At 44.1% G+C, this 26,120-nt stretch overlaps 1 protein-coding gene across 1 annotated transcript in view; it reads right to left on the reverse strand.

The window, feature by feature from the left end:
* PKNOX2 (PBX/knotted 1 homeobox 2) overlaps nt 1-26,120 on the reverse strand; it is a 475,675-nt gene that overhangs the window by 58,298 nt on the left and 391,257 nt on the right. The window contains exon 9 of the mRNA XM_067563088.1: nt 14,679-14,798. Coding sequence (XP_067419189.1) covers nt 14,679-14,798 — 120 coding nt within the window. The remainder of the gene's footprint in view (nt 1-14,678; nt 14,799-26,120) is intronic.

Here is a 26,120-nt window from a genome sequence, read left to right on the forward strand (position 1 = left end):
TCATCAATTATTAATGAGAAGGATTGGAGGAAATCCACAAAGCGCCTAAGCATCAGGTCGGCCCATTCCAACAGGGGGTGGTACCCAGTCTAGGGCTTCTCCAGATAGTAGGCTGATAACCAGCCCCACCTTCATCTGATCATTTGGGTACCAACATGACTGTCTCAGGAACAGCGTGCGGCACTGGTTAATAAACCCTTGCAACTTGTGGCAGTCGCCATCGAACAGCTCTGGCAAGGCGATTCTCGGCCCATGCTCCATGGCTGCCACCACAGCTGGGTCCAAGGGTCCCAGAGAGCTCAGAAACTGAGCTTCGTGGGAGGCATTCTCTACCTGCTGATGGGAAATTTGGTTCAGGAAGTTCAGGGGCAGAGACTCCATCTCTGGGGCCACAGCATCCAGGTTCTCCATCTAGGCCCTGGGGTCTGGTGTGGATAGTATCAGGCTCTGGGTCAGGCGCTGGGTTCTAGATAGTGAGACCTGGTGGTTGGAATGATGGTTGAGAACAGGTATCAAGGGCCAAAGCCAGACATATATTTGGGACAGGCTGAGGGCAGGGTCCAGGGCCTGGCGGTGGGTTAGAATTGGGGTCAGAGTATGTAGACAAACCCAGTCAGGATTGCAGTCAGAGTCCAGAAGCAGGTTGAAGCTGGGTTGGAGTCAGTCCAAAGCTCTGGGAGTCAGGAAGCAGGTGTAAGGCTGGAGTAGAGTCAGAATAGAGCACGAACAAGGCTGAAGTGGAACAAGGCTCGGGCAAGGGCAGGAACAGTAACAGGAACAGGATTGAGGGCAGGTTGGAAGTCTGTAACACTGTGAAGCAGCAGGATTCCTAGCTGAGTGCAGCTCGGCAGAGAGTGTGAACTACTTGTGCCTGGGAGTCACCTAATTTAGGCTCTGCCCAAGGACCAGCTGGCGCAACATGCCTGCGGGATGAATCACTGCCGGCTCTGCTGGAGGGATGAGTTCATGCAGCTGAGTTGCTGCAGCACACCTGAGAGATGAATTAGTGCAGGCTCTGCTGGAGTGGTGAGTCATTGCAGCTGAGTGGGCAGCCCTGGTCCAGCTGTGGGTGTGCCTCACAGAGGGCTGTTGTCATACAAGTGTGTAGGGGACTATGACTCTTGCCAATAAGCAGGCCACACTGGATGCATTTGCAACAATGGGTTTCCTGGCCTGTGGTGGGTCAAGAGATGGCACACATACCCTTATTTTGACACCAGTCCACCTTGTCACAGAGTGCATCAACAGAGAGGACTACTTTCTGTGGTTACGCAAGCCTTGGTGGATCACTGGGGATGCTTCACCGACATCAGCGTGGTCTGGTCAGGGAAGATGCAGGACACTCGCATCTTTAAGATCACAGCACTGTTCAGATATTCTTTCCCAACTCGCAACTTACCATTCGTGATCCTGACATGCCAATGGTGATCCTGGGGGACCAGCCTACCCCTGGCTCATGAGGCCATATACTAGCTACCACGGCAGCACCAAGGAAAGATTCAGCTACCAGATCAGCTGGTGCAGAATAACAGGTGAACGTGCTTTTGGGAAACTGAAAGGTCACTGGTAGTGTTTATTCACTAGACTGATTCTCAGTGAGAAAAATATCCCAATGGTTATAGTTGCCTGTTGTGTCCTGTACAATATCTGTGAGACAGGCAGAAAATCTGCCATCAGATTGGAAGTGGAACAGCTGACTGCTGATTTTGAACAGCCAGACAAAGGGCTATTACAAGAGTCCAATGTGAGCTATGCAGTTGAGGAAGACTTTTAAAGAGCACTTTTAACATTCAGCTGTAGTAGCTTTCTGTGCTAGAGGGTTTTCTGGGCCTGAAGCTTTGGGTGCTGCTAAGAGTTAGGTAGCGCTTGCCATACATTTATAAATCTGACTGTGTTTTCCTGAAGTTATGCATTATGTGGTGCTGGGTGTGCATTTACACGTATAGTTTGCTTTGACTACTGCTATGCATTCTGCAATATTTGTTGTGAACTAATAAAGAATATTTGATTCTCCAAAAACAGAACGTTTTTAGTGGAAAAACACAGTGCAGAAAGCTAATGTGCAAAACAATCCCACAGGCAATGTTATACAATTTTTAACATAAATTAACAGGCTGAAAAATTAAAAATGAGAGAGGAAGTACACATTTATGTCCATCTGAGTGCACGATGTAGTCCAGTGTGGCTACACACATACCAGCCATGGTTCTCACAGATCAATGTATGTGAAGCCGTGGTTTTCCTTGCTATCCCCTGACGTGGAGAGATAAGATACTCGTGCATTCCATGATGCCATGTGAGATGTGGGGGCTGTAGGAAGCGCAACCACGAAGTTCTCCAAGGACTTTACAAGCTGGAAAGTCTGTAATATTTGAACCTGTAGGTCAACCAGAGTCTGCAGCATTTGGGTTTGCCACCTGAGAAGTCCCATTATGTTCTGGTACATTTCCCTCTCCTTGTCCTGCTGGGATGTCTGTTTTTTCCTGTCCTCTGTCTTTTTCCATACTGTCGGCCATACTGGTCCTCCACATCCTGTGTTTGTAGTCCTATGGCTTGCAGGATCTCACAGAACATGTCTCCCTTGTCTTATTCTTTCTCCTTCTCATCAGGGTCAGGTGTTCTGCAGGTTTCAAGTGGGCACACTCCCAGGCTGCCATGCCAGAAGCTGCTGATAAAAACAAAGAGACATATCACTGGATTTACAATCACAACAGAAAGGGAAAGATACATTTCAAAGCTCCCTTCCCTTCTTCCCATAAACATTTTTAATAAGAAATATTTATTGACACTTTGGCTTTTCAGCACCTCAGCACAGTACCACAACACCAGCCATGGCGAGTATGGCCCACTATGGGCAACAGGGCTGGAAGGGAAGGATTTTCCATTGCACGATGCTATAAAATGTCGGTCCCTATTCCATGGGTACGAGCATAGGGCACTGGCACTGAATACTGGCACAGGCAGTGGTGATTTTAGCTGGTATCTCACTTCTGAGGGTCATAAAGGCACAGAGAACAGAGTCCCAAAACTGTCAGGGCTCACGTACACCTAGCCCATTTACTGCAATGGCACCAACTGAACTCATCACAGAGAGGAGTAGGAAAGTGTCCAAGTGCGGAGGAAGAAATAAGGCTGCCATCCCTAAAAACCATTGGGAGAGGATTCCAGGGAAGTTCCATGGAGATCTCTCTGGGGGATAAAAGCGACATCCCTTTTAAGCAAGTGCTCCTGTTCAGCATGCCCCTTCACTGCCTAACCCAAGAGAGGAAGGAAAAACAGATGCTAGCTCTATCTCTGTTTGCCTCTACCTCGTCTCATAGGCGTAAGACAATGAAAAGTCAGTACCTTTCTCTTGTTAACTTGGAGAGCGGTCACATGCCATCTTTAACTTTAAACAGTGTAAGGCAAAATGCATGCACACACTTACCCAAGTTCCCTTCCCTTCATCAGGCCCATCTGCGCTCGCCTGGCATGCCTGGCTAGATTGTGGTTGAATCTCAAACCAGTACTGGTTCACAGCACGGTTAGCCGCATCTTCCCCTTCTTCCTCCTCCTTGCTGTTCACAGCAGGTTTCTCTGTCTTGGGTTCCAAACCGAGGCGGTTTGTGGGCTGCTGGGGGGTCTCCACCAAGTACAGCATGCAGTTCCTTGTAGAAGGAGCAGATTGGTGGCACAGAACCAGATCTAGGGTTGTGCTCCCTGGCTTTTTGAGATTTCTGCTGAAATTTCTTCACTTTAACGCGGCATTGCTGCTGATTCCTGCCTGCATCCTCTGTGCAATCTGCTTATAGATGTCCCCGTTTCTACAGCTGGTCCATAGCTGTGCCTGCACAGCCTCTTCTCCCTGCAGGCCCAGGGGATCCAATACTTCCTGTCTACTCCAAGCAGGAATGCGTGTAGTGCACGGAGACAGCATGGTCAGTTAGGTAGTTGCACACAACAAAGGTGAGCTGCTAGCTGTGCTTGCCAAGGTGGACAATCCAGAAAATGCATTTCAAAACACGCAGAGGAATTTTAAAGAGAGAGTGGTTGTGGGGTGACCTCTGGTCTCTGTGACACCTGGGCTGTGGAGTTTAAAACTGTGACCAGAGTGGTCAATGTGAGAGTGAACGGGACGTTGTGGGATAGCTGCTGGAGGATTGTTAGGGTCAACACAGGTCAAGCAGCATCTAAACTCACACTGTGTCAACCTCAGTGACAGGCTATGTCTCTATGTCACTCAGGGAAGGAGTTTTACTGGGTCACTGGAACAGGGTGCGTATATTGTCCAGAGACAAATTTGAGTTTAGACAGATGCACAAATATTTTGATGCAAGACAACTTACGTCAGCCTAATTTTGTAGTGCACATCAGGCCTTAGGCTTCATGGACTGCAGTTGTTCCAGTGGTTTCTTAGGCACCTAAAAGTTAGGTGTTGCGATGCTGAGCATTACGCTGCCTATATCCCTTTGTGGATCTGGCCTTCAGTCCTTAGCCTATGAATCTAAAGGGAGGGGTTCGCTTCCCTGTGCTTGGCACTCATTGGCTACTTGATGTCACTTAATGTGCCTGCCTTTCCACAGAAAAATTAGGATTGTGATTAACCAGGCTCCCAGAGGGCTTGACGAGTTAAACAACCAATGTCTGAACACTTCTTAAGAAAGAGACAGTTCTATGTATATATATCATGGTTTGCCCCAGGCAGTATGGAGGAGAAGACAGCTCTGCTTATAAAAGAAAAAAAAACCCATCCTATCCTGGCCCCACTGCCTTCTGCAGAGTCTACGGGAGTCAGAAATGCTCTTTGTGCAGGAGCAGAGAATGGAATAGGTTAGAAGGTGGGGCCATTTGGCACAAATGTTTTTTGAAGAGAGGAAAGTCTGAAAATGAGTAAGAAGGTGTCTACAGGATCAGTGGTGCTTTCCTTCTCCACTGTAGAAAAGGGGATTACTGATCCAAACTTTGTGTGTGACTCGGTCACCCATGAAGGGACCGTCACAGGCTTGAACCCATGCAAGGTTTGCTCAGACCAAACAAATAAGCAGAGATTGTCAAGTGGAGTTTTAAGACCGGACCTTAAAAGCTGAAGCCACGAGTGAATACTGAAAACCCAAGATGACTTAACAGCATTGATTCCATTGTACCAAACTTCCCTTCCCTGCTTGTCTTGTGCAGGAACCTGCTACTGCCACCCTCCACTCTAGATTCTGCGGTGGATCCACGGTGCTTGGGGTAATTAGGGATGGATCTTCAGCTGGCGTAAATCAGTATAGTTCCAATTGTTTCAATGCATTGAACTCTGCCAATTCACACCAGATGAAGTTCTGACCCAATGGTATGTAAACTGCCTCGATATGAAAGTGCTAGATAAATATAGGAGACAAGGTATCTTTTATTGGACCAATATCTTTTATTGGACCAACTTCTGCTGGTGACAGAGACACACTTTTGAGCCACATGGTACTCTTCTCCATGTCTGGGAAAGGTACTCAGAGTGTCACAGTGAAATACAAGGCAGAACAGACTGTATAGCATAAGGAGTTAACTCATATTGTAAGCTATCATTCAAAGTGAAATGTCCGGCTCACACCTCTGCAGTCGTAGGACAAAAAGGGGTGCTAGTGGGTTACAGATTGTTGTAATAAGCCATAAATCCAGTGTCTCTATTAAGTCCATGATTTTAGTATCTAGCAAAATTCTGTATTTAAGATCCCAGGCTTGTCTTTTGAAGGCATTGTGCCAGTTTCCTTTGAGGATGAGGACTGAGAGATCAGATAGGTGCAGCTTGACAAAGCCCTGCCTAGGATGATTCAGTTGGGGTTGGTCCTGCTTTGAGCAGGAGGTTGGACTAGATGACCTCCTGAGGTCCCTTCCATCCCTAATCTTCTATGATATGGAGTGATCGTTTTGTGAAAAGTATTCATCCATGTGTGATGTGGTGTTTTTATCTTCTATCATTTTTCTGTGTGAGTTCATCTGAGAGCGTAGTGATTGTCTGGTTTCACCCCCATCGTTGTTAGTGGGGCTTACTGGTGCCCTGCAGCCTGGGAGCTTCAATTTATAATTTTGCTAGACACATAAAATTACGGACTCAATAGACACACTGGATGTAACCCACCAACACCTCTTTTTTTGTCTGATGACTGCACAGGTGTTAATTGGCCACTTCACCTGGAATGGTCCCTTCCAATACGTGTGAACTATTTATGCTAAACAATCTGTTCCACCTGGTATTTAGCTGTTACACATGGAGTACCTTTCCCAGACCTGAAGAGGAGCTCTGTGTAAGCTGAAAGCCTGTCTCTCTCACCAATAGAAGTTGATCCAGTAAAATATGTTACCTCACCCACCTTGTCTCTCTAATACCCTGGGACCAACACTGCTACAACAACACTGTGAACAACAAAAGTTAAATATAAAATGTTTATAAGTATAAAACGTTATCAGAGTATATTCTTCTTCACTGGAACACAGGCAAAAGGGAAAAATATTTTAGTGGGATGTCTCCCAGGAAATGATTTAGCTGAATGACACTGAAATGCAATGACTGTTGCTTAATTGGAAAACTATTAGCATAAGTGTAGCTAGGGCCAAGTAGTTTAATGGTGATTAACCAGGTGCTAAATAGGTTCCACGTTCTAAACTCTGATCCTTAACCACACGTATTACACAATAAGAGGTAAAGGATATATTTCCTGAGAATTAATGCATCAGTCAAGGGCAACTCATTTCCAGGTGCCTGAGGGTATGTCTACACTGGACTTGGAGGTATAATGTCCAGCTTGGGAAGACATACCGACATTAGCTTTGATCAAGCTAGCATGCTAAAAATAGCAGCAACAGAGGTGGTAGCAACACAAGATGGTCTAGGCACCAAAGTACAATCTCGTCCAAGATCCTACATACTCGGGACAGCTAGCCTGTCCCGCTGACTGCACCATCGCAGCTACTCTGCTCTTCTTAGCATATTTGCTCTCAAAGCTCGCACATGGCTGTTTCCCCAAGCTGGAAATTACAGCTATAGTGGCAGTGAGATGTACCAAATATCCAGGGTGGCAGGATTCCAGACATGTCAACTCAAACAGGTCCTGATTTTGAAATGTACACACCCTAATTGTAACTGTAACTCTAAGCCAGAAGAGCTGCAAACTCTGGCACCTGGATCTCATTGTCTCACTTTTCTGTCTATGCCTCTGTTAACTTAAAAATAAAATAAAAAATAAACAGAAATTTTAAAAAGCTAGGAAATTCCATCCAAAAGTGTCATTGAGAGAATATTAATGTTACACAATTAATCAAAAATCAAGAAACACCAGAACTAAAGTTGCCCATGAACCCCTTGCTCATGCAGTCTTCCAATACATGATCATAGAGTATTTCTCAAAGACTATAATCAAATAGCCTATTGTTTTTCTTATAACCTTAGATGTGCATGTATAATACCTGGCAACTTGCTTGTGTCACATTTATTTATTTACTGATTGTGACAGGATATACCTGGTCTTTGCAGCTCCCTGCTGGGGGCCTCAAGGTCCTACCACATCACCCCAATAAGCAGTGAACTGAGAGGAAAAGAACAGCAAAGGTAGTTCCTCCAAGCTTGTTTAGACAGAAGTCTCCAAAGCAACCATTTTGGAAACCACAAAGATCTGGTCCTCCAAGGGCTAGAAGGACTAAGAACAGCCAATCAGGACCCTGATGGTCCAGATAAAAGATACTGCCTGGCCTTTCCACTTCAGTTTCTGGGTGGGACTAGAGGAGTAATGGAGGGCATTTCTCTCTGGCCAAAGAGATCTGTGGAATAGCCAGAGTTTGTTTTTGGCTGCATTCTGCATAACTGGCTATGCAGGGAGAGAGAGGCCCTAAGAACCTGAACTGTGCAATAAGGGTGACACTAACATACATGGCTGCTGTTTATAGGGATCCTGGGTTGGAACATGGAGTAGTGATTGGGCCCTCCCAGGACACAGGTAACATGGCCTACTCCCAAAAAGGGAAGGAAGCTTATTTGGGAGCCTCAACAAAGTGCTGAATTTAAAGGACCCAGAACTAGGGTTGAAAGACTGTTTATTTATGTGACTCTTCAATACCCCCGGAGGGGTTCATTCAGACTTTGTGACCTGGGCAGAGGGCCAAGCCACTGAAGACCCAGCAAGGTCAGCCTCTAGGGAGCACCAGGGACAAGAGAAAGATGAATACTGCACCCTGTTGCTTGGAGGTGCTCCAGAGATAAGTGCCCTGTTATAGCCATGTAGGCCCCCATCCTGCCAACACATGTAACACCATTGAGTTCAGTGGCATTATGTATGGGTGTAAAGTCGCTCACATATGTGTTTGCAGGATCAGGGCCCAGTGCTGCCCTAATAGTCCAGTACATCTTTACTGACTTGGGCCATATCCTCTGAGTTCGGCAACTGTGGTGTGTCTGCAAATCCCATTGGTTTCTGGGGCAGCTGGAGGGGCAGTTGGTAGGCACACTGCATGGTAGTCTTAATTACTTTCACTACACATTTGTATTGCTTTATGGTGATTTCCCCTCCTGTTTGGTTTGTAACTTATGCCTAATCCCCTTTAATATATATTAATTATTCTGTTCTGTGTAGGTTTTATACTGCACTCATCACTATAGTATCTGACTATTGCCTTGTCCAGTCCTTTCTCTGCCTGTTTTAATTTTTGTTCTGTTTTAGTTTTCCATCTTCAGTTATTTTATTAGCTTACAGCTTTACTGGGTATGTGCTCATTTTGTTTTTCATCAACTTTGCCCATTAACAAATATATTTATAGTTTATTTTTCAGTTAATTGCACTTGCCCAGTCTAATTTTTTTTATATTTGTAATTTGTGGTGTAAGTAGCAAAATAACACTCCAAATCTTCCCCCCTGAAGTTGGGGAGCTGCCCCCGACCCCTTCAGTCTTGACAACTAGCCAAGCTGTCACTCAGTGTGGGAGAGACCACCTTCCTTCTGGGAAACGAAGGGAGGGCCCTGCACTTATACCACACAAACAGGCGGCAATGCGGGCAGGGGGAGTCTGGGCTTGGTGACTGGGTAGGTGCTACACAACCACCGATGAATAGGTATTCCCAGGTCAGGATTTCATTTCCGTTTTGAAGCTGCAAAGCCCAGTCAAACCCCAGAGGTCTAAGTCTCTGCTCTGTGGCACGAGCACCCATGTCACGATTTGTCCCTTAAACTACAGACAGGAAATGCAACTACAGGGGTTTTGAAAAATAAATGAATAAATAATACGAATGTAAGGCAATAATGCAATGTGTGGTAAAAATATTCATAATCGCATGCAGCAGGTAAACCATCAGGGTTGTTCTCCTGGGGACACAAAGTCCTGGGACCATCCATGTCACGCAAAGCAGTTATGCAGGCATTTGTGCTCCCTACCCACCAGCCATCGCTGGACGTATCCAGGTCACATTTCTGCCCTCACTTCAGCATCTCTCTCTCTCTTTTAGACAGTTTAATAAACAAAGAAATGTCTGACTTTGTTAAAGATCCCATTGTTTTCTATTATCTCTAATGTTGCCTTGCATATGGTATTTTATGATCCGTGATGTACAGCCCTTTATAATGCCTGCATGGCAGAGGCAACGGAAATAAAACTTTCTTAATCTAGTGCAGTGTGCAAGGAAAAGTAGCTGTTCACTCTGGTCAAATTATGAACTAAGGGCCAGATTTTCAGAGGGATTTAGGCACCAAAGAGGCAGATAGGAACTTAGTGGGATTTTCATAGCCACCAAAGTATTTGGTTTTTATGTCTGCGTCTGCGTCTTTATGCGCCTAAATCCTTTGAAAACCTGCCGCTAAGAGTGCTGAAAAGTGACCATGGCGATGAGCAGTTAGAAGGCTACACATATATAGAGATGATTCTCATGGGAGACTTCAATCACCCTGACATCTGCTGGAAGAGCAATACAGCAGAGCACAAACAATCCAGGAAGTTTTTGGAGAGTGTCGCTGACAATTTCCTGGTGCAAGTGCTGGAGCAACCAACTAGGGGCCGTGCTTCTCTTGACCTGCTGCTCACAAACAGGGAAGATTTGGTAGGGGAAGTAGAAGTGGGTGGCAACCTAGGCAGCAGTGACCATGAGATGGTCGAGTTCAGGATCCTGATGAAAGGAAGAAAGGGGAACAGCAGGATACGGACCATGGACTTCAGAAAAGCGGACTTTGATTCCCTCAGGGAACTGATGGGCAGGATTCCCTGGGAGGCTAATATGAGGGGGAAAGGAACCCAAGAGAGCTGGCTGTATTTTAAAGAAACCTTATTGAGGGCACAAGAGCAAACCATCCCGATGTGCAGAAAGAATAGCAAATATGGTAGGCGTCCAGCTTGGCTTAACAAAGATGTCCTTGGCGAACTTAAACGCAAAAAGAAGCTTACAAGAAGTGGAAGCTTGGTCAGATGACTAGGGAGGATTATATAAACACTGCTCGAACGTGCAGGAATGAAATGAGGAAGGCCAAAGCACAATTGGAGTTGCAGCTAGCAAGGGACGTGAAGGGGAACAAAAAGGGTTTCTACAGGCATGTTGCCAACAAGAGGAAGATTCGGGAAAGTGTAGGCCCCTTAAAGAAAGAGGGAGGCGACCTAGTGACGGAGGATGTGGAGAAAGCTGAGGTACTCAATGCCTTTTTTGCCTCTGTCTTCACAGACAAGATCAGCTCCCAGACTGCTGTACTGGGTGGCACAGAATGGGAAGGAGGCAAACATCCCGCAGTGCTGAAGGAACAGGTTCAAGACTATTTAGAAGGATTGGACATTCATAAGTCCATGGGGCCGGATGCAATGCACCCGAGGGTGCTGAGGGAGTTGGCTGAGGTGATTTCAGAGCCATTGGCTATTATCTTTGAAAGCTCGTGGCAACAGGGGAGGTCCCTGACGACTGGAAAAAAGCAAATATAGTGCCCATCTTCAAAATAGGGAGGAAAGAGGATCCGGGGAACTACAGACCGGTCAGCCTCACCTCAATCCCTGGAAAGATCATGGAGCAGGTCCTTAAGGAATCCATTTTAAGGCACTTGGAAGAGAGGAAGGTGATCAGGAACAGTCAACACGGATTCACCAAGGGAAAGTCATGCCTGACCAACCTGATTGCTTTCTATGATGAGGTGACTGGTTCTGTGGATGTGGGGAAGGCGGTGGATGTGATATACCTTGACTTTAGCAAAGGTTTTGATACTGTTTCTCACAGTATTCTTATCAGCAAGTTAAAGAAGTATGGGTTGGATGAATGGACTATAAAATGGATAGTGAACTGGCTAGAGCATAGGGCTCAACGAGTAGTGATCAATGGCTCCATGTCTAGCTGGCAACCGGTCACAAGGGGAGTTCCCCAGGGGTCGGTCCTGGGGCCGGTTTTGTTCAACATCTTTATTAATGATCTGGAGGATGGGGTAGATTGCACCCTCAGCAAGTTTGCGGACGACACTAAGCTGGGGGGAGTGGTAGATACCCTGCAAGGTAGGGATAGGATACAGAGTGACCTAAACAAACTGGAGGATTGGGCCAAAAGAAATCTAATGAGGTTCAACAAAGAAAAGTGCAGAGTCCTCCACTTAGGAAGAAAGAATCCCATGCACAGCTATAGACTGGGGACCGACGAGCTGGGCAGCAGCTCTGCAGAAAAGGACCTGGGGGTAACAGTGGATAAAAAGCTGGATATGAGTCAGCAGTGTGCCCTGGTTGTCAAGAAGGCCAATGGCATATTGGGCTGCATTAGGAGGGGCATTGCTAGCAGGTCACGGGAAGTGATTATTCCCCTCTATTCGGCATTGGTGAGGCTGCATTTAGAATATTGTGTCCAGTTTTGGGCCCCCCAATACAAAAAGGATGTGGACAAGTTGGAGAGAGTCCAGCGGCGGGCAACCAAAATGATTAGGGGGCTGGAGCACAGGACTTATGAGGAGAGGCTGAGGGAACTGGGCTTGTTTAGTCTGCAAAAGAGAAGAGTGAGGGGGATTTGATAGCGGCCTTTAACTACCTGAAAGGGGGTTCTAGGGAGGATGGGGCTAGGCTGTTCTCGGTGGTGGCAGATGACAGAACAAGGAGCAACGGTCTCAAGTTGCAGGGAGGGAGGTCTAGGTTGGACATTAGGAAAAAGTTTTTTACTAGGAGGGTGGTGAAGCACTGGAATGGGTTACCTAGGGAGGTGGTGGAATCTCCATCCTTAAAGGTTTTTAAGCTGCGGCTTGACAAAGCCCTGGTTGGGATGATATAGCAGAGGTTAGTCCTGCTTTGAGCAGGGGTTGGACTAGATGACCTCCTGAGGTCCCTTCCAACTCTAATATTCTATGATTCTATGATTCTATGTATGCATGGGACAGATCCTGATCTGTTTCCCATTTCCTATCAATATTTTCATCCCAAAATTGAGTTTCCAGTGTTCCCATCACCATTGTACATAGGTGCTTGGTTTTCTGAAACCTTGATATCTGAATGCAGCCAGATTACCCCCTTACTCTAGCTAGCAGTTGCACAGAGCATTTCTAGTAAATGGGTGCAAACAACACCTAGACCTCTCAGGAAGTGTGTAAATTTCTTTAGGAGATGCTACCCGGTGCTCTCATCATTAATAAGGCAGGGGACAGATTGTGGTGCCATGCAGCTGGTCAAAACAGTCATTGCAATGCTTGGCAAATGCATTGTAAACCTGGCATTCTGGAATCAACCATTCAGGAATAATTTTTTTCTATTTGCCCAGTCTAGTTCTCTCTGCAACAACAGGTGCACCACTGAAATCAGGCAGGCAGGAGTATGCTAAAAGTGATACGGAATGATAATACATAGCAGAGCTCTTTGTAAACATTCTCATCCATGTCAGCTATGTGGTTCTTCCCATATACTTCTGATATACCTTGATAGTTACGGGTAAGTATCTCTTCTGGGATTTGGGACTGCATTCCCCCTATGTGTACACTGATCTCATCAGCTGCCACTCCTTCTGTGTGCTACATAATGGAGAACTTTCACCTCTTAGCTGATTGCCATGATTACAGGCAACCTGCTGGAACATCAGGAACCATAAATGAAGGAAATTTTACAGCATTTAGGTAAACAAACCTCCATACTGAAACCATGCCCCCTGGCTGCTGACACAGCAAATGCACAAATATTTGATAGGAAAATAAGGTACAGTTTATTATTTTGAGTTTCAAAGGAATTTTTGGTTTTTTACTATGAGCTCTGAGGAGTACGGAGAGGCTGAACAACCCATTACCCCCGCCTCTGTGACCTCCCCTGTTTCCTAATACGTAAGAAAATGGCCTTTGTTTTCAAAACACTCCACCACTCCTTTTAGCACAGAGATATGACTGGAGTTAGAAACTTGGTCTGCATGTAGGACCTGATCCAAAGCCTGCTATCATCATTGTGGGGCTTTCTGTGGGCCCCCTCCAGGATGGAGAATACCGCTTTCAGGGGTATAAAAGCAGGGGGAGTGTGGCTTCACGGGAAAGCCAGAGTTTTTGCAGAGCTACAAGGTCTCCACACTAATGACCCTGTCCTCCAGCTAATCTGCCAGGGTTCAGGTGGGCCCCAAGGACCCACAAAATTTAGGGAACCCCATGCAGCCAGTTCTCTAAAAGGGGAACTACATGGAGCCTTTAGCTCCTCCTTCTAGATCATCCCCTGGTGGGATAATCGGGCCCTGTCTTAGGTTACACAGATGTGTGGTTTTCTCCTTTTGTGAATTGTATAGCTTAATATAGTTTTTGTTATAAAATGTACACTAAAAATACACAATGTGTACAACAGCACTAAGGGCTTGTCTACACAGTGCAGTAATGATACACTAGAGGGGTATGATTTTGATAGTGTATCAACGTATTATGCACTAACCGGCCCATGCAGAAGCCTGCTGGCATGAACTAAAAGTTCCCTAGTGTACATTAACATAGTACTTTGACATGTTAACATGCATTGAGAAACTTTTAGTTTGCACCAGCAGAGTCTACACGGGCCAGTTAGTGTGCAATATGTTGGTGCACATTGGCACTCCATGTAGACAAGCCCTGAGCTGACACTGTTGCACATGCTTAATCTGTGCATTTCCCAACTCTGTGATTTTTTGCTCTATAGCCATAATGGTGTGCTGGTGTTGTCTTTTGCACTTCATTTTCCTTAATAATCAATATTCATCTTTGTCATGCAAGACCGTTTATAGAAACACATGAGAGGTCAAACTGACCCAAAATTTAAATTTTGTGGAAACAAGCTTTGCAACACCTAAGGCCAACAGAAAAGTTTCAGTGTTTGTTTTTAAAGAAAGAAATATGCCTGTGCAACGTTTCCAACCCAAATAGTGCTAGGTTGTGCAAATGAATGATAAGCACAAGTATAACTGAAATTGGTTAGAAACTGAACTGAAGCCATTTAGTCTATTTTCATGCTCCAGGCTAAGAGAAATGCAAAAAAATAAGCAAATGGCATAAGTGGTGTGATGTTAATTAGATTTTTTTGAAAATTCTTTCATTTACATACATAACACCATTTTTCCTCTTTGTTAAAGAAAATAAGGTTTCATCAGTATCTTCTGACTGACCCTTATGAAGATTTTTGTACAACATTTTATCAAAGCAGTAGCACGACATTAACTATTCTCTCCCAAAAAGGCATTGTAAGATGAACACCCTTAAAACCTGTCCCTGCTTAAATTCTCTAACCCACTTGTTGACTTCTCTCACCATAAGATGCTGGAAGAGCCAGGAACGCATTATATTGGTAGCATGCTTCGGTAGGACTCCCCGTTTGTTCTTTGACTTTTTATCTTCACTGTCAAGGAGGGAGGTCAGATCCAGGTTAACCTACAGGGCAGGAAAGGAGAAAGAAAAGCTTAAATAACAGTGCAGGTAAAAAAGGATTGAGTTGCCATGGTGACAAAACACACAATGGCTGCTTGATTTCAGAGTGACTCTGCTGGACTTTCTGCCATTCTCTGGGGTAAAAGCAAAATGGCTTAAGTTGAATTTTATTAAAAAGACTCTCAAAAATTAGCAGCCTGTCTCCATTTATGGAGTAAAATACTCCATTTTATCAATAAAGATGTAGGATTGGCAAATGGAAAAAGATTTTTCTGTTTCTTTATTGGAGGTGATCTGGTAAATTTATTGGAGGCGTTTCTTTATTGGAGCTGATTTGGTAAATAGTAACTAGTTCCTCACTCTTGCTTGCACCTGTGGTTTTCATTAAATTCACATCAAAGTGACTGAGCTGCTTCTGAGTCCTTGTCTGCACTTGGGAATAGTCTCAATTCAGCAACTGGGGGCCAGTGTTCGGTGCAGTTACAGCACTGTTAACCCCTATTTGCTCCAGTTAGCTCAATCAATGCAAACTGCAGCTTGCCTTTGTCTACCCAGTCAGCCATGATGCAGCTCTACTGGCTGCTGAACTGGGGTTGTCCAAAGTCTAATTAGAACATGGAGGTGTTGGTACAAGAATGTGCTATGTCTGTGAATATATGTAAAAACAACGAGAGTCCTGTAGCACTTTAAAGACTAACATTTTAATTTCTGCAGGCATAAGCTTTGGTGGGCTGTAACCCACTTCATCAGATGTAAGGAACAGAAGTCAGATAGGAGGTATATATACACATATCCAAGGGTAAGGAACAACAATCGGGAAAGTAGATAAAAGCAAAGTCCATTCAGTTAGAGTAGTTGAGGTCTATTCACAACCATTGATTAGGAGGTGAGAATGTGTGAACAGTGACAATTACTTCTTGTAATGAGATAACCATTCCAAGTCCCGATTCAGACCCAGTTTGATTGTGTCGAGTTTGCAGATGATTTCCAGTTCTAGTAACAGATAAGGTGCCAGTACACGGCACGTAAGAATATGTAGCAGAGTTCTAGGGTATTGTGTACTGCAAATGGATTCCTCTGGCAGCTCATTACAGGACTCCAACTACAATGAACCTGGAAGGCAACTTTTGTCAAACTTTCCTACTGAAAAAATATTACAATTTGGCACAACTGACCCTAAGTGCCAATGCAAAGTATTATTCAAATATGTTCCCAGCAGTCCCAAACTCTGCCTGCATTGCCCATATCAGACACCGAATACAGTCAACCTTAGAGCAGTAATACCAGTAACCACCTTTTTTTCTGAACAATCATTTGCTGCTTGAGATGAAAACGCTCAATCTATTAATTACTTTCAAACATGTGATTCTCAGTCAAATTATTCCCAGAACAACAGAGAAACGTGTGTGTGTGTATAAATAAAGCAGAGGTCTTGGGAAGCAGAAAGAGAAGTTTTAATGAGGTTGCAGGAAACTAACTGAAATCTCAACATCAACTTAAAGCCTTTCTTTTTTAGGTTCTTCATCAAAACACTTCTCCTGTATGAATTAAACATCACTGTGGCAGCCCTGTGTCAGGTATAAATGATTCCCCCAGGCACAGATTGTGATGTATTGCAGGGCCTAGGCTGAATAAATTACTGAGGCAGTACAGGAATAGCATCAGGAGGTGCTTGTCCAGGGCTCTGTCACTGCCACAATATTCCCAGCATACTTGTATTTCACACATCTGATCAGTTTCACTGCAAGATCTGAGCCAGCAATACCCTTTACACATTAAAAAGAACCTAGATTTGGATTTTATATTTTCTTCCTCATCCAGGCTCAAAAAGTTGAGGACATTCTATAGACCAGCGAGACTGCTGTAGTGCAAATATATTTCCAAGAGTTTTATTAAGCTTTTTAAAATAAGAAATAAATGCATGAATATGAAAAGTGGGTGAGAGCACCTGATCAGTCTTTGAGCCCTTTGAATTTGCAATCTGGTTCCCACTGACTCAGGCTATGTTCAGACTGCTGGCGGCAAAATCGCCGCCGCCAGATCGATCTTTCTTGATCGATTGAGCGGTCAGTGAGACCTGCTCAATCGATCAGAAAGTCGACTGAGTAAGTCCACCCCCTCAAGTAGCGTAGCAGAACAGCACACAGAAGGGAAGCAGAGCAGTCGACGTCAGTTACGCAAACTACTCTGCGTAGTTTGCGTAATTCCTGTTGACTGCCACCAAATCGCGCAGTAAGTGTGAACCAGCCCTCAGTGTGAAATGTCAAAACTAAAATGCAGGGTCTCACTTGTGTAACACCAGGAGGTATATGATTTTCCTTAGATCAGAGCATGCCAAGGGAAGAGACTAACTGGAATTCATTTGCAACGACAAGAAATACCTACACAGAATTTATCTGGGACTGTGTGAGGTGAACAGAATTAACTACTGTGCTCTGAAAAGCTAGTGTCAAAAAGGAAAAGGGCTCTCTGTCCCAGGCTTAGTACACACTTACCGGGAAATTCGGTGGCAGTCAATGGGAGTTACGCAAGCTACACAGAGTAGCTTGCGTAACTCCTGTCAACTTCCTAACTTCCCTTTAGTGTGCCGTCTCCACTGCACTGTGCTAGTGGGAAATGCCTTTCCATCGACTCAGCGCTATGCCTTTCGAGGAGGTGGTTTAATTGAATCAACTTCCGGATCAATTGAGCGAGTCTTCACTGCCACTCAAATGAGCCGGATAGATCGATCTGATGGCGGTGAATTTGCCACCATCAGTGTGTACATGCCCCCTGAATCTGCCCTGGGATTGGATGGGGAGAGTCAAGGGGAGGCTCCTTCAAGCTCTTATTCATTCCCTGGGTGCTTTTCTATATAAAAGCAGTAGGGTATAGTCTGTGCTCTCTGTGTGACCCTGGAAAGGCAGAGGCTGCATTATTGCTCCTGGGAACTCTGTTTTCTCCAGGAAGTTTGATCCTGGGCTTTATGCTTTGTATTGGAATAGTTTCCCATCCCAGAGATTTTTATCACCCCATCCCATGTAGTTAGAGACATAAAGTTGGTCTCGCCAGAGCTTTCACAGCCTTCCATCCATCAGATAGCTCTTCTGGGGAACTCCTGAGTGGTGGACCAAACCTTTCCTTTCTCAGTGACCAGTTCTACCTCAACCAAAATAATTTTAAAAATGATAAATAATAGATGGCATCTCCATACCGCTGAGATGGTGCCCACAGCCATCTGCTGGGGATGTCAACGGGCTCCTTTTGGAAGTTTTTGCCTTGAGTGCAGACCGTGTTATGGAAGGTGGATGCCACTTCCATAGTTAAGGTTGAGAAGAGCTTCCTGTCTAAGACCGATTTTCGAAGTGCTGGAAAGTCCATTTCCCTAACGGGTCTGTCTTAAAATCTGGTATGCTACAAGAGAGACTTGGGTACACCTTGTGACATAAATGTACGATTATTTAGTCAAGGGGTTCCCAAGATACAGGCTCTCTCCCAAATATGAGTGCTTTGAACATTTTCAGATTTATATAACTTTTTTGCTGAGCGCTATGGAAAAACCATGGCTCTGACCCTCAATAATATTGTGGTGGATTGAAAATTGATATGGCATGACATTTTGATTACAAAAGTGGAACGATACAAAATCAACACGGCACATGTTAAATGGACTAAAAAACATTGCTAACTGATAGGTCACAAAATGTACTTGTAAATAGGGAATCATCACTGAGCAGTTGTATTTCTAAGTGGGGTCCCACAGGGATCCATTCTTGACCTTCTGCTATTTAACATGTTTATCAATGACCTGGAAGAAAAAAAATATCAGCAGATGACACAAAGATTTGAGGGGAATGACAAATAATGAAGAGGCTGGGTCCCTGATGCAGAACAATCTGGACTGCTTGGTAAGCTGGGCACAAGCAAACAATATGTATTTCAATACAGCCAAATGTAAAGTCATACATTTAGCAACAAAGAATGCTGGCCATACTTACAGGATGGAGGACTCTACCCTGGGAAGCTGTGACTCTTAAAAAAGACTTGGGGGTCATGTTGGATAATCAATTGAATATGAGCTTCCCAGTGTGGTGATGTGGCAAAAATGTATAAATGTATAATGCATGTATGAATAAACATGTATGTACGTATAATGTATGAATGTATAAACAGGGGAATCCTGAGTAGGAGCCGAGAGATTATTTCACCTCTACATTTGGCACTGTTGCAATTGCTATTGGAATACTGTGTACACACTTGAAAAATGTTGAAAAATTGGAGAGAGTTCAGAAAAGAGCCACAAGAATGATTAAAATACATGCCTTAAATTGAGCTCCTTGATTCTTTCACTATATGTAGCTTATTGTGGCAGAGGTTAAGGGGTGCCTTCATCACAGTCTAGAAGTACTTATATGGAAAACAGAAATTTGATAGAGGGCTCTTCAGTCCAGCAGAGAAAGGTATAACATGATCCAATGTTGGAAGTTGAAGCTAGACAAATTCAGATTACAATAAGGTGCAAAGTTTTTAATGTGTGTAATTAACCATTGGAACAATTTACCAAGAATCATGGTGGATTCTCCATCACTGGGAATGTTTGGATGTTTTTCTGAAAGATTTGCTGTAGTTCAAACAGGAATTAATACAGGAATGAACAGTGTGGGGGCAGTGCCGGTATAGGAATAGGAAAGAACAACAAAATGAAGCAAATGGTAGATTTTGTTGGTTATGTAACCATTGGCATAGTGTGTGTGTCAGGTGCCACTATTTCCTCCTTTATCTCAAATAGCAGATGTTTGTGCTGTGGATCTAAAGTTCTTGAGCTGTGTGGCAATTCTCCAAAAAGAGTCAAGTGTTTGATGTTTAATGTACACCCCCTACCCACACCATATCATTTAAAAGTTTATTTCATGTACATTTCGATGAGAGATGATGTGGAGCTGTCAAGTGGTGTCAGAAGCATAGGTGTGCGCAGGGGGTGTGCCCAGGCACACCCTAATGCAGGGGTGTCACATAGCAAGATACAGTGAGGCACCACCGAAAAGCACAATTTTTCAGCGGCAGACAAGAGGAGGCAGGAAATAGTGAAGCGAAATTGACAAGCTGCCGTGGAAATTGAAGGATCAGGGCGATTTTTTGGCGGAGAGAAAGAGGGGATAGGAAATTTGAAATGTGAAACTGACAAGCTGCTGCAGAAATTAAAGGAGCTGGCAGATTTTGCGGCAGTGGCTGAAATTGACACCCCTGAAAATTCCCCGGGTGCGCACCCTAATCTCTGGATGCACACCCTAATGAAATGTGCTGCGCATGCCTATGGTCATAAGCCTCTAGGGGAGGTTGAGCAATGGTACGCAAAATGAGGTTTGGTTTTTTTGGGTTATTTTTTTTTTCCCCCCAGTTCCAGAAACACTGCAACACAGCTACAGTTTTTACTGTAGAAGTTAATTTCAGCGCATTAATGTGGTATATGGTCAAAGGTACCAATCAACTATGGATTGAAAGTTTGTTACTGGTTTTGTGTAGATATTTTTTTAGAAATGATTCGGCTGTTTGGCATATGGCAAATGTCACCATTTTGCAATATACTAACATGAAATGTTTTCACATGGCATATTCTTAATTGTCAAAGTAACTCACAAGTGATTATAATATCTATCTATATTTTCAGTTTCAATTTGCTGACTGGATTAGTCTCTCATGGAAGATTATGGGCATACAATCTACTGCTATTGGAGCACAGTTTGGACTGCATAGCTTCATATTATGAATAAGCAAAAGCTATGAAAGAAAGAAATGGTCTAACAAGAAGTAGTGAATAAAAATAAATCCTTGCCTTTTCATGAAGAGGGATGAAGAGCACGTTACAGCTCTTACCAACCATGTCATCAACAATGTAACAAACCCAACTGACCCTGAATCACATCCAGAGATGCTTATCAACCTATCTCCTGGACTGCATGTAACATCAGATGTCCAAGAGTCTCTGCTGAAAATAGCAGGTTTTGGTGAAGAACAAATGGAGAGATTTGTGAGGCGTGCTCTTGATTCCGATGGGACACTTAGCTTCTTCAGCCCAGTCTAGAAATCTGGCATCAAAACATTTCCTGACATGGCCAAGAAAACCAAACTTAAGTCTGGCAAGCGAGGGACAATCACAGCAGCTATCAGTCCAGAAACTGTTTTCTGCACAGCCCTGTCCTTAGCAAAACACAGTGGTGATGTATCAATGGCAACTGTTCTTTGTCACTGTGATGAAGTTGGGGATTTTCTTAATGTGTTGTATGAATAGTTCATGTGCCTCAGTTTCCCCTATACGCTGCACGAGTAAGCAGGTAGAAAGGCAGGCATGTTTGATCTTTGCAGACACCTAGGAGATCAGGTGTGACTACCAACTAGCTGCCTGGGCCCAGACAATGATCGGACATTTTGTAACTTAGCAACTGATGGCCCGAGGGGGCGAGGGGAGGGAAGAGCACTCTGCAAGAGACCAGCCGAGAACAAAGAGATGAGGTGGCAACCAGGTGACCGGTTTTGCCCAGTAAAGACAACAAAGGATGAGGAGGGGCAAATGGGCATGACTGAGGGTGGGCTGCTGGAAGGAAGTCAGTTTCCTGTTTGTGGGTTTCAGGGTCCCACCAAGACGGACTTTGCTGGGACCCCCTGATTTCTGTGCTAACAAAGAGCTTCCCCAGGCTGTGTTCCAAACAACCAATAAACCCTTCTGTTTTACAAACCTGGCGAGAGTCCCTGCTGACTGCGGAAGTTGGGGTGCATGGCCCCTTTGGGTGTGTAAGGCTTCCCTAGGTGCCCTATTCAGCTGGACCCACTGCGGGGAGCTCACGGCGTAGAACAGGGTCAGTCCCTGGAGGCGCTGAAGCCAAGGAGGCTTGCCCTAGTGACAGCGTGCCCCATGGGCCTGCCACACTGCAGAGGGTCCTGCCTGAGACTAACTCAGAGCTGCTCCAGAGCACTGAGCCTGTACACCTAGGTCCTGCGCTTGTGTCCCTCTTTGATGCTGATGGAACAATGAGAAGAGCAGACAAAGCATAATTAGGGCATTAGGGCTCAGGCTGAAAGAATCTGGAAGCTAAGACAATGTAACAAAGGAACCACAGCGCACATCAGAGATGCCATGGCTGTCATACAAGTGAGGGCTGGAGACAGATTCCACACATTGATGAATTGGCCGCTGAGTACCAAAGGCAGGTCCTAGACGGATTGGACAAAGCTAATTCTGTAATCAGTCTTTGAATGATATGCCAGCAGTAAAGCTGTGAAAACTGCAGAAAGACAGCGCTGGACAGGATCTAAGGCTGGATGCAAGAAATACCAGGTGATTGCTGGATGCCATGTGCCTCCATGGAGAAAGTTTCTAAAGCTGGTATCCAACAGCAATTGTAAAATTTCTGTGTGAATATATGGTTCCAAATGCACCCAAGGGTAGGAACACACCCAAGGGTAAGAACACACCCAACCCAAACGCTCCCTGTTGCTGGTGGCTTTTCTAACGGTGAAGTAGTACAGTTCAGCAGCAGCAGAGACCTTGAAGAAGCCCAAGACTTGTGCAGTACTCAGGAGGAAGCAGACACGCAAGTGTAATGATTTTGGCGTTCATTAAACAACAAACCACTGAATCAGAATAGGAATAAAACTTTTAGTAAAACAAAACTAGAGAGCTTCTGTGGTGAACTGCTGTTCATAGATAACTACACTGTTCTCAACCACAGCTTCCCGGGCACATCTCTAAATTCCTATATTCATAATACTGTCCCTTATGATGGAGCGTCTCTAAATTATAATCTTCCACAAACATATCTCTAAATCTTCTGTCTTAAAAAAATAACCAATGAACTCTTAGTTGTTAGCTATTTATTTATATATATGTATATATATATCTAATAACACATTAAATTCTCAACCCATCCAGTACATTTCCATAAACCAATGTGTCAGCTACCTAGAGAGGAGAGGACTACATAAAACCTTGGATGAAGCTGTTCTTCAATAGTACACCTTTGGCCCCAAGCATTAGAGTGTGCTTGAGGAATCATACCCCAACACCTGGGTTAAGAGAGAGGAGATCATGGGCCCTTGTGTCAAAATAGTATTTCTTCTTTCACTTCTGATTTTCTTTCATCTTCTGTATGGTTGCAGTGTTAGGAGGCTTCAATAACTTTATCAGTAATTGGTAAATTAGATCTGATCCTTCTTCTCAGTGAGCTGGAGAAAAAACATTCTCTAGCGGTGTACTTCGGTAAACCAATAAAGCTTTATACCAATCACAGCCACTATCAAGTCTTTTTTTCTTTACTGTCCCTATAATAAAAGGTAATATGGACTTGATGTTTTGTCTATCCCAATCTGGGACAAATTGCCTAAAATCTGTAGTAGAAAATTGCAGCCCATTATCGCTAAATACTTCATCTGGAATTCCATGTCTGGAGAAGATTCCCTTCATGCCAACTATCACTGACTTACTATTAGTACTGTGCAGTGTGCAAACTTCTGGATACAGAGAATAATAATCCATGACTACTAAATAATCTTTTGATTGCCAGGTAAACAAATCAGCACCTACCTTCTCATAAGGCTTTTGTGGAACTGGATGAGATCTCAGTGGCTCTGCCTGTTGGCATGGCTTGTATTTCAAGCATGAAAAGCAGTTTCCTATCACATTAGTAAAGTCATGATTGATCTGTGGCCAGTACAGCACCTCTCATGCTTGTTGTTTGTACTTCTCAATTCCTAAATGACCCTCGTGGATCTTCTTTAGCATTTCTTTTCAGAGGCTCAATGGAATTCCAATTTTACTGCCCTTGAAAACCACTCCCTCTATCACAGTAAGTTCATGCCTGCAGTTCCAATAGTCTTTTATACTTGGATAGCAACTGCTTATTTCTTCAGGTCACCCTTTAATTATTACTTCTTTAAGGATCCCCAGCAATCTTTCTTGGTTTCCCCTCTTATTTGTTGCAGTTATTTGTTAGCTACGGGAATTGACTTTACAATCAGATCTACAGAGGCTTGCATCTCTGTCTCTAAAATCTTCTCTGGTTTGGTGGGAGCCACTGTTCCAGAAAGTGCATCTATTGTGAACATGAATTTACGGGGCAGAGAGGTCATAACAAAAACTTACTTTTGCAGCTTTATCGTCATTCTTTGAATCCATAAAGTGCAGTCATTTAGCAATTTGCAAATAATGCAATCAGGGGCTTGTGCTCCATTTCAACTTCCACTGTCTCTGGCCATAAATACACTGATTGAATCTCTCACAGGCAAACAATGTTCCTAAAAGCTCCTTCTCAATCTGTGCGTATCTGGTTTCTGCCTCAGTCAGTGATTTGGATGCATATGCCACTGGTTGCCAAAAATCTTCATGCTTCTGTAAAATCACTGCACCCAACCCAGACTGTGAAGCGTCTGCTGATATTTTAATAGCCCTCCTGGGGCCATAGAACTTTAACACTGGCTCTTCTATCAGTTGTTTTAAACCTTCCCATGAGTCCTCTACTTCTGCACCCAACACCATTCATTTTTAATCTTTAGGAGTTTTCTCAGTCACTACTTTTGTAGATTAGGTCTGAATTTTCCAAGATAATTAACCATTCCCAGCAACTGCTGGACATCTTTCTTTGACAGGAGACACAGTGTCAAATAGCTGAAATCTTCCTCTTATCAAGTTTTACACCTTCATCGGAAATAATGTCCCCAACAAAAGTCAGCTCTGTAACTCCTAAAACACATTTCTCCCCATTTAGTTTGCGGTTTGCAGCTCTCGTTACATCTAGGACTTCCCAAAGTTCATGATCATGCTCCTCTTTCACTGAGCCTCAGAGGATCATAGAATCATAGAAGATTAGGTTGGAAGGGACCTCAGGAGGTCATCTAGTCCAACCCCCTGCTCAAAGCAGGACCAGCCCCAACTAAACCATCCCAGCCAGGGCTTTGTCAAGCCGCATCTTAAAAACCTCTAAAGATGGAGATTCCACCACCTCCCTAGGTAACCCATTCCAGTGCTTCACCACCCTCCTAGTGAAAAACTTTTTCCTAATATCCAACCTACACCTCCCGTCCTGCAACTTGAGACCATTGCTCCTTGTTCTGTCATCTGCCACCACCGAGAACAGCCTAGCTCCATCCTGCCTGGCACCCCCTTTCAGGTAGTTAAAGGCTGCTATCAAATTCTCCCTCACTCATCTCTTCCGCAGACTAAACAAGTCAAGTTCTTCAGCCTCTCCTCATGTCCTCCATATGTTCATAGATCATATGTATGGATTTGTGGTACACTTCTGATGCTGAATGTAATAACCTGTATCTTCCAAATGGGCTACGAATTGTGCATAGTTTGGAGCTTTCTTCAGTTAATTTTACCTGCCAAAAACCTGAGGATGAATCCAATTTACTGAAATATTGAGCATTTGCAAACTGAGTCATAATCTCGTCTCTGGTTGGTAGTTTGAAATGTTCCCTTTTTATATCTTTGTTGAGGTCTCCCGGATCTAAGCATATGCATAACTGGCCATTACTTTTCTCCACAATGACTAGGGAGCTCATCCATTCTGTTGGTGCCTCAATTTTTTTGGATTGTTTCCATCCTTGCAAACTCAGCCTTGAGTTTATCACAGAGTGCAAATGGCCCCTTTCTACATGGATGGATAACTGACGGGATCTGCTGGTTTATCTGGATTGAATGTTCACCTGCAAGCAACCCAACCCTTGAAACAGATAATGATATTCGTGAATGTATGCCTCATAGCTAGGTTCAGTATGATCTTGTAGTGAGAGCACCTGCTTCACCAGATTGAGTTTTTCACATGCAGCCAGGCCTAAAATTGGTGTCACCTCCTTTGGCACGACAACGAACTGGAGCCTGCATAGGGGGGGTTTTATGGCTGATGCTAGTCATGCACAATCCCTTCACTAGCAAGTGGTGACACAACCCCTCGCTGGCCTGGTTTGCACCCCAAAATGTCATACCCACACTCTCGACAGAGAGCATAAGGATAAACATCATGATACCTGTACAGATTTATTATTAGATTTTATTTTCCCTTTAGGTTGTTGCTGTGATGCTTTGAGGTCACAAAGAAATCCAATTTTATGTCTTAAATAATCCATAGTCATTAAGCTAATAGTCAGATGCAAATATTTCAAAGTTGTCATTTTAACGTGCCAGTGTCATTGTTTATTCCATTTCTGTGGTAATGGCACAACTTGACAGCTGTACATCATATGTCATCTTAAAGCAGATATGATGAGCTTTCGTAGGATGTGTGTGTAGAGAGGGTAAATTAAGCTGATCAAGTCAACTGCTCATTAACTGGGTTCAAACCATGGAGGGAGAAG

Source organism: Emydura macquarii, unplaced genomic scaffold (genome assembly GCF_026122565.2).
Source record: "Emydura macquarii macquarii isolate MOO-44397 ecotype Brisbane River unplaced genomic scaffold, CSIRO-AGI_Emac_v2 contig_312, whole genome shotgun sequence".
Classification (NCBI taxonomy): Eukaryota; Metazoa; Chordata; order Testudines; family Chelidae; genus Emydura; species Emydura macquarii.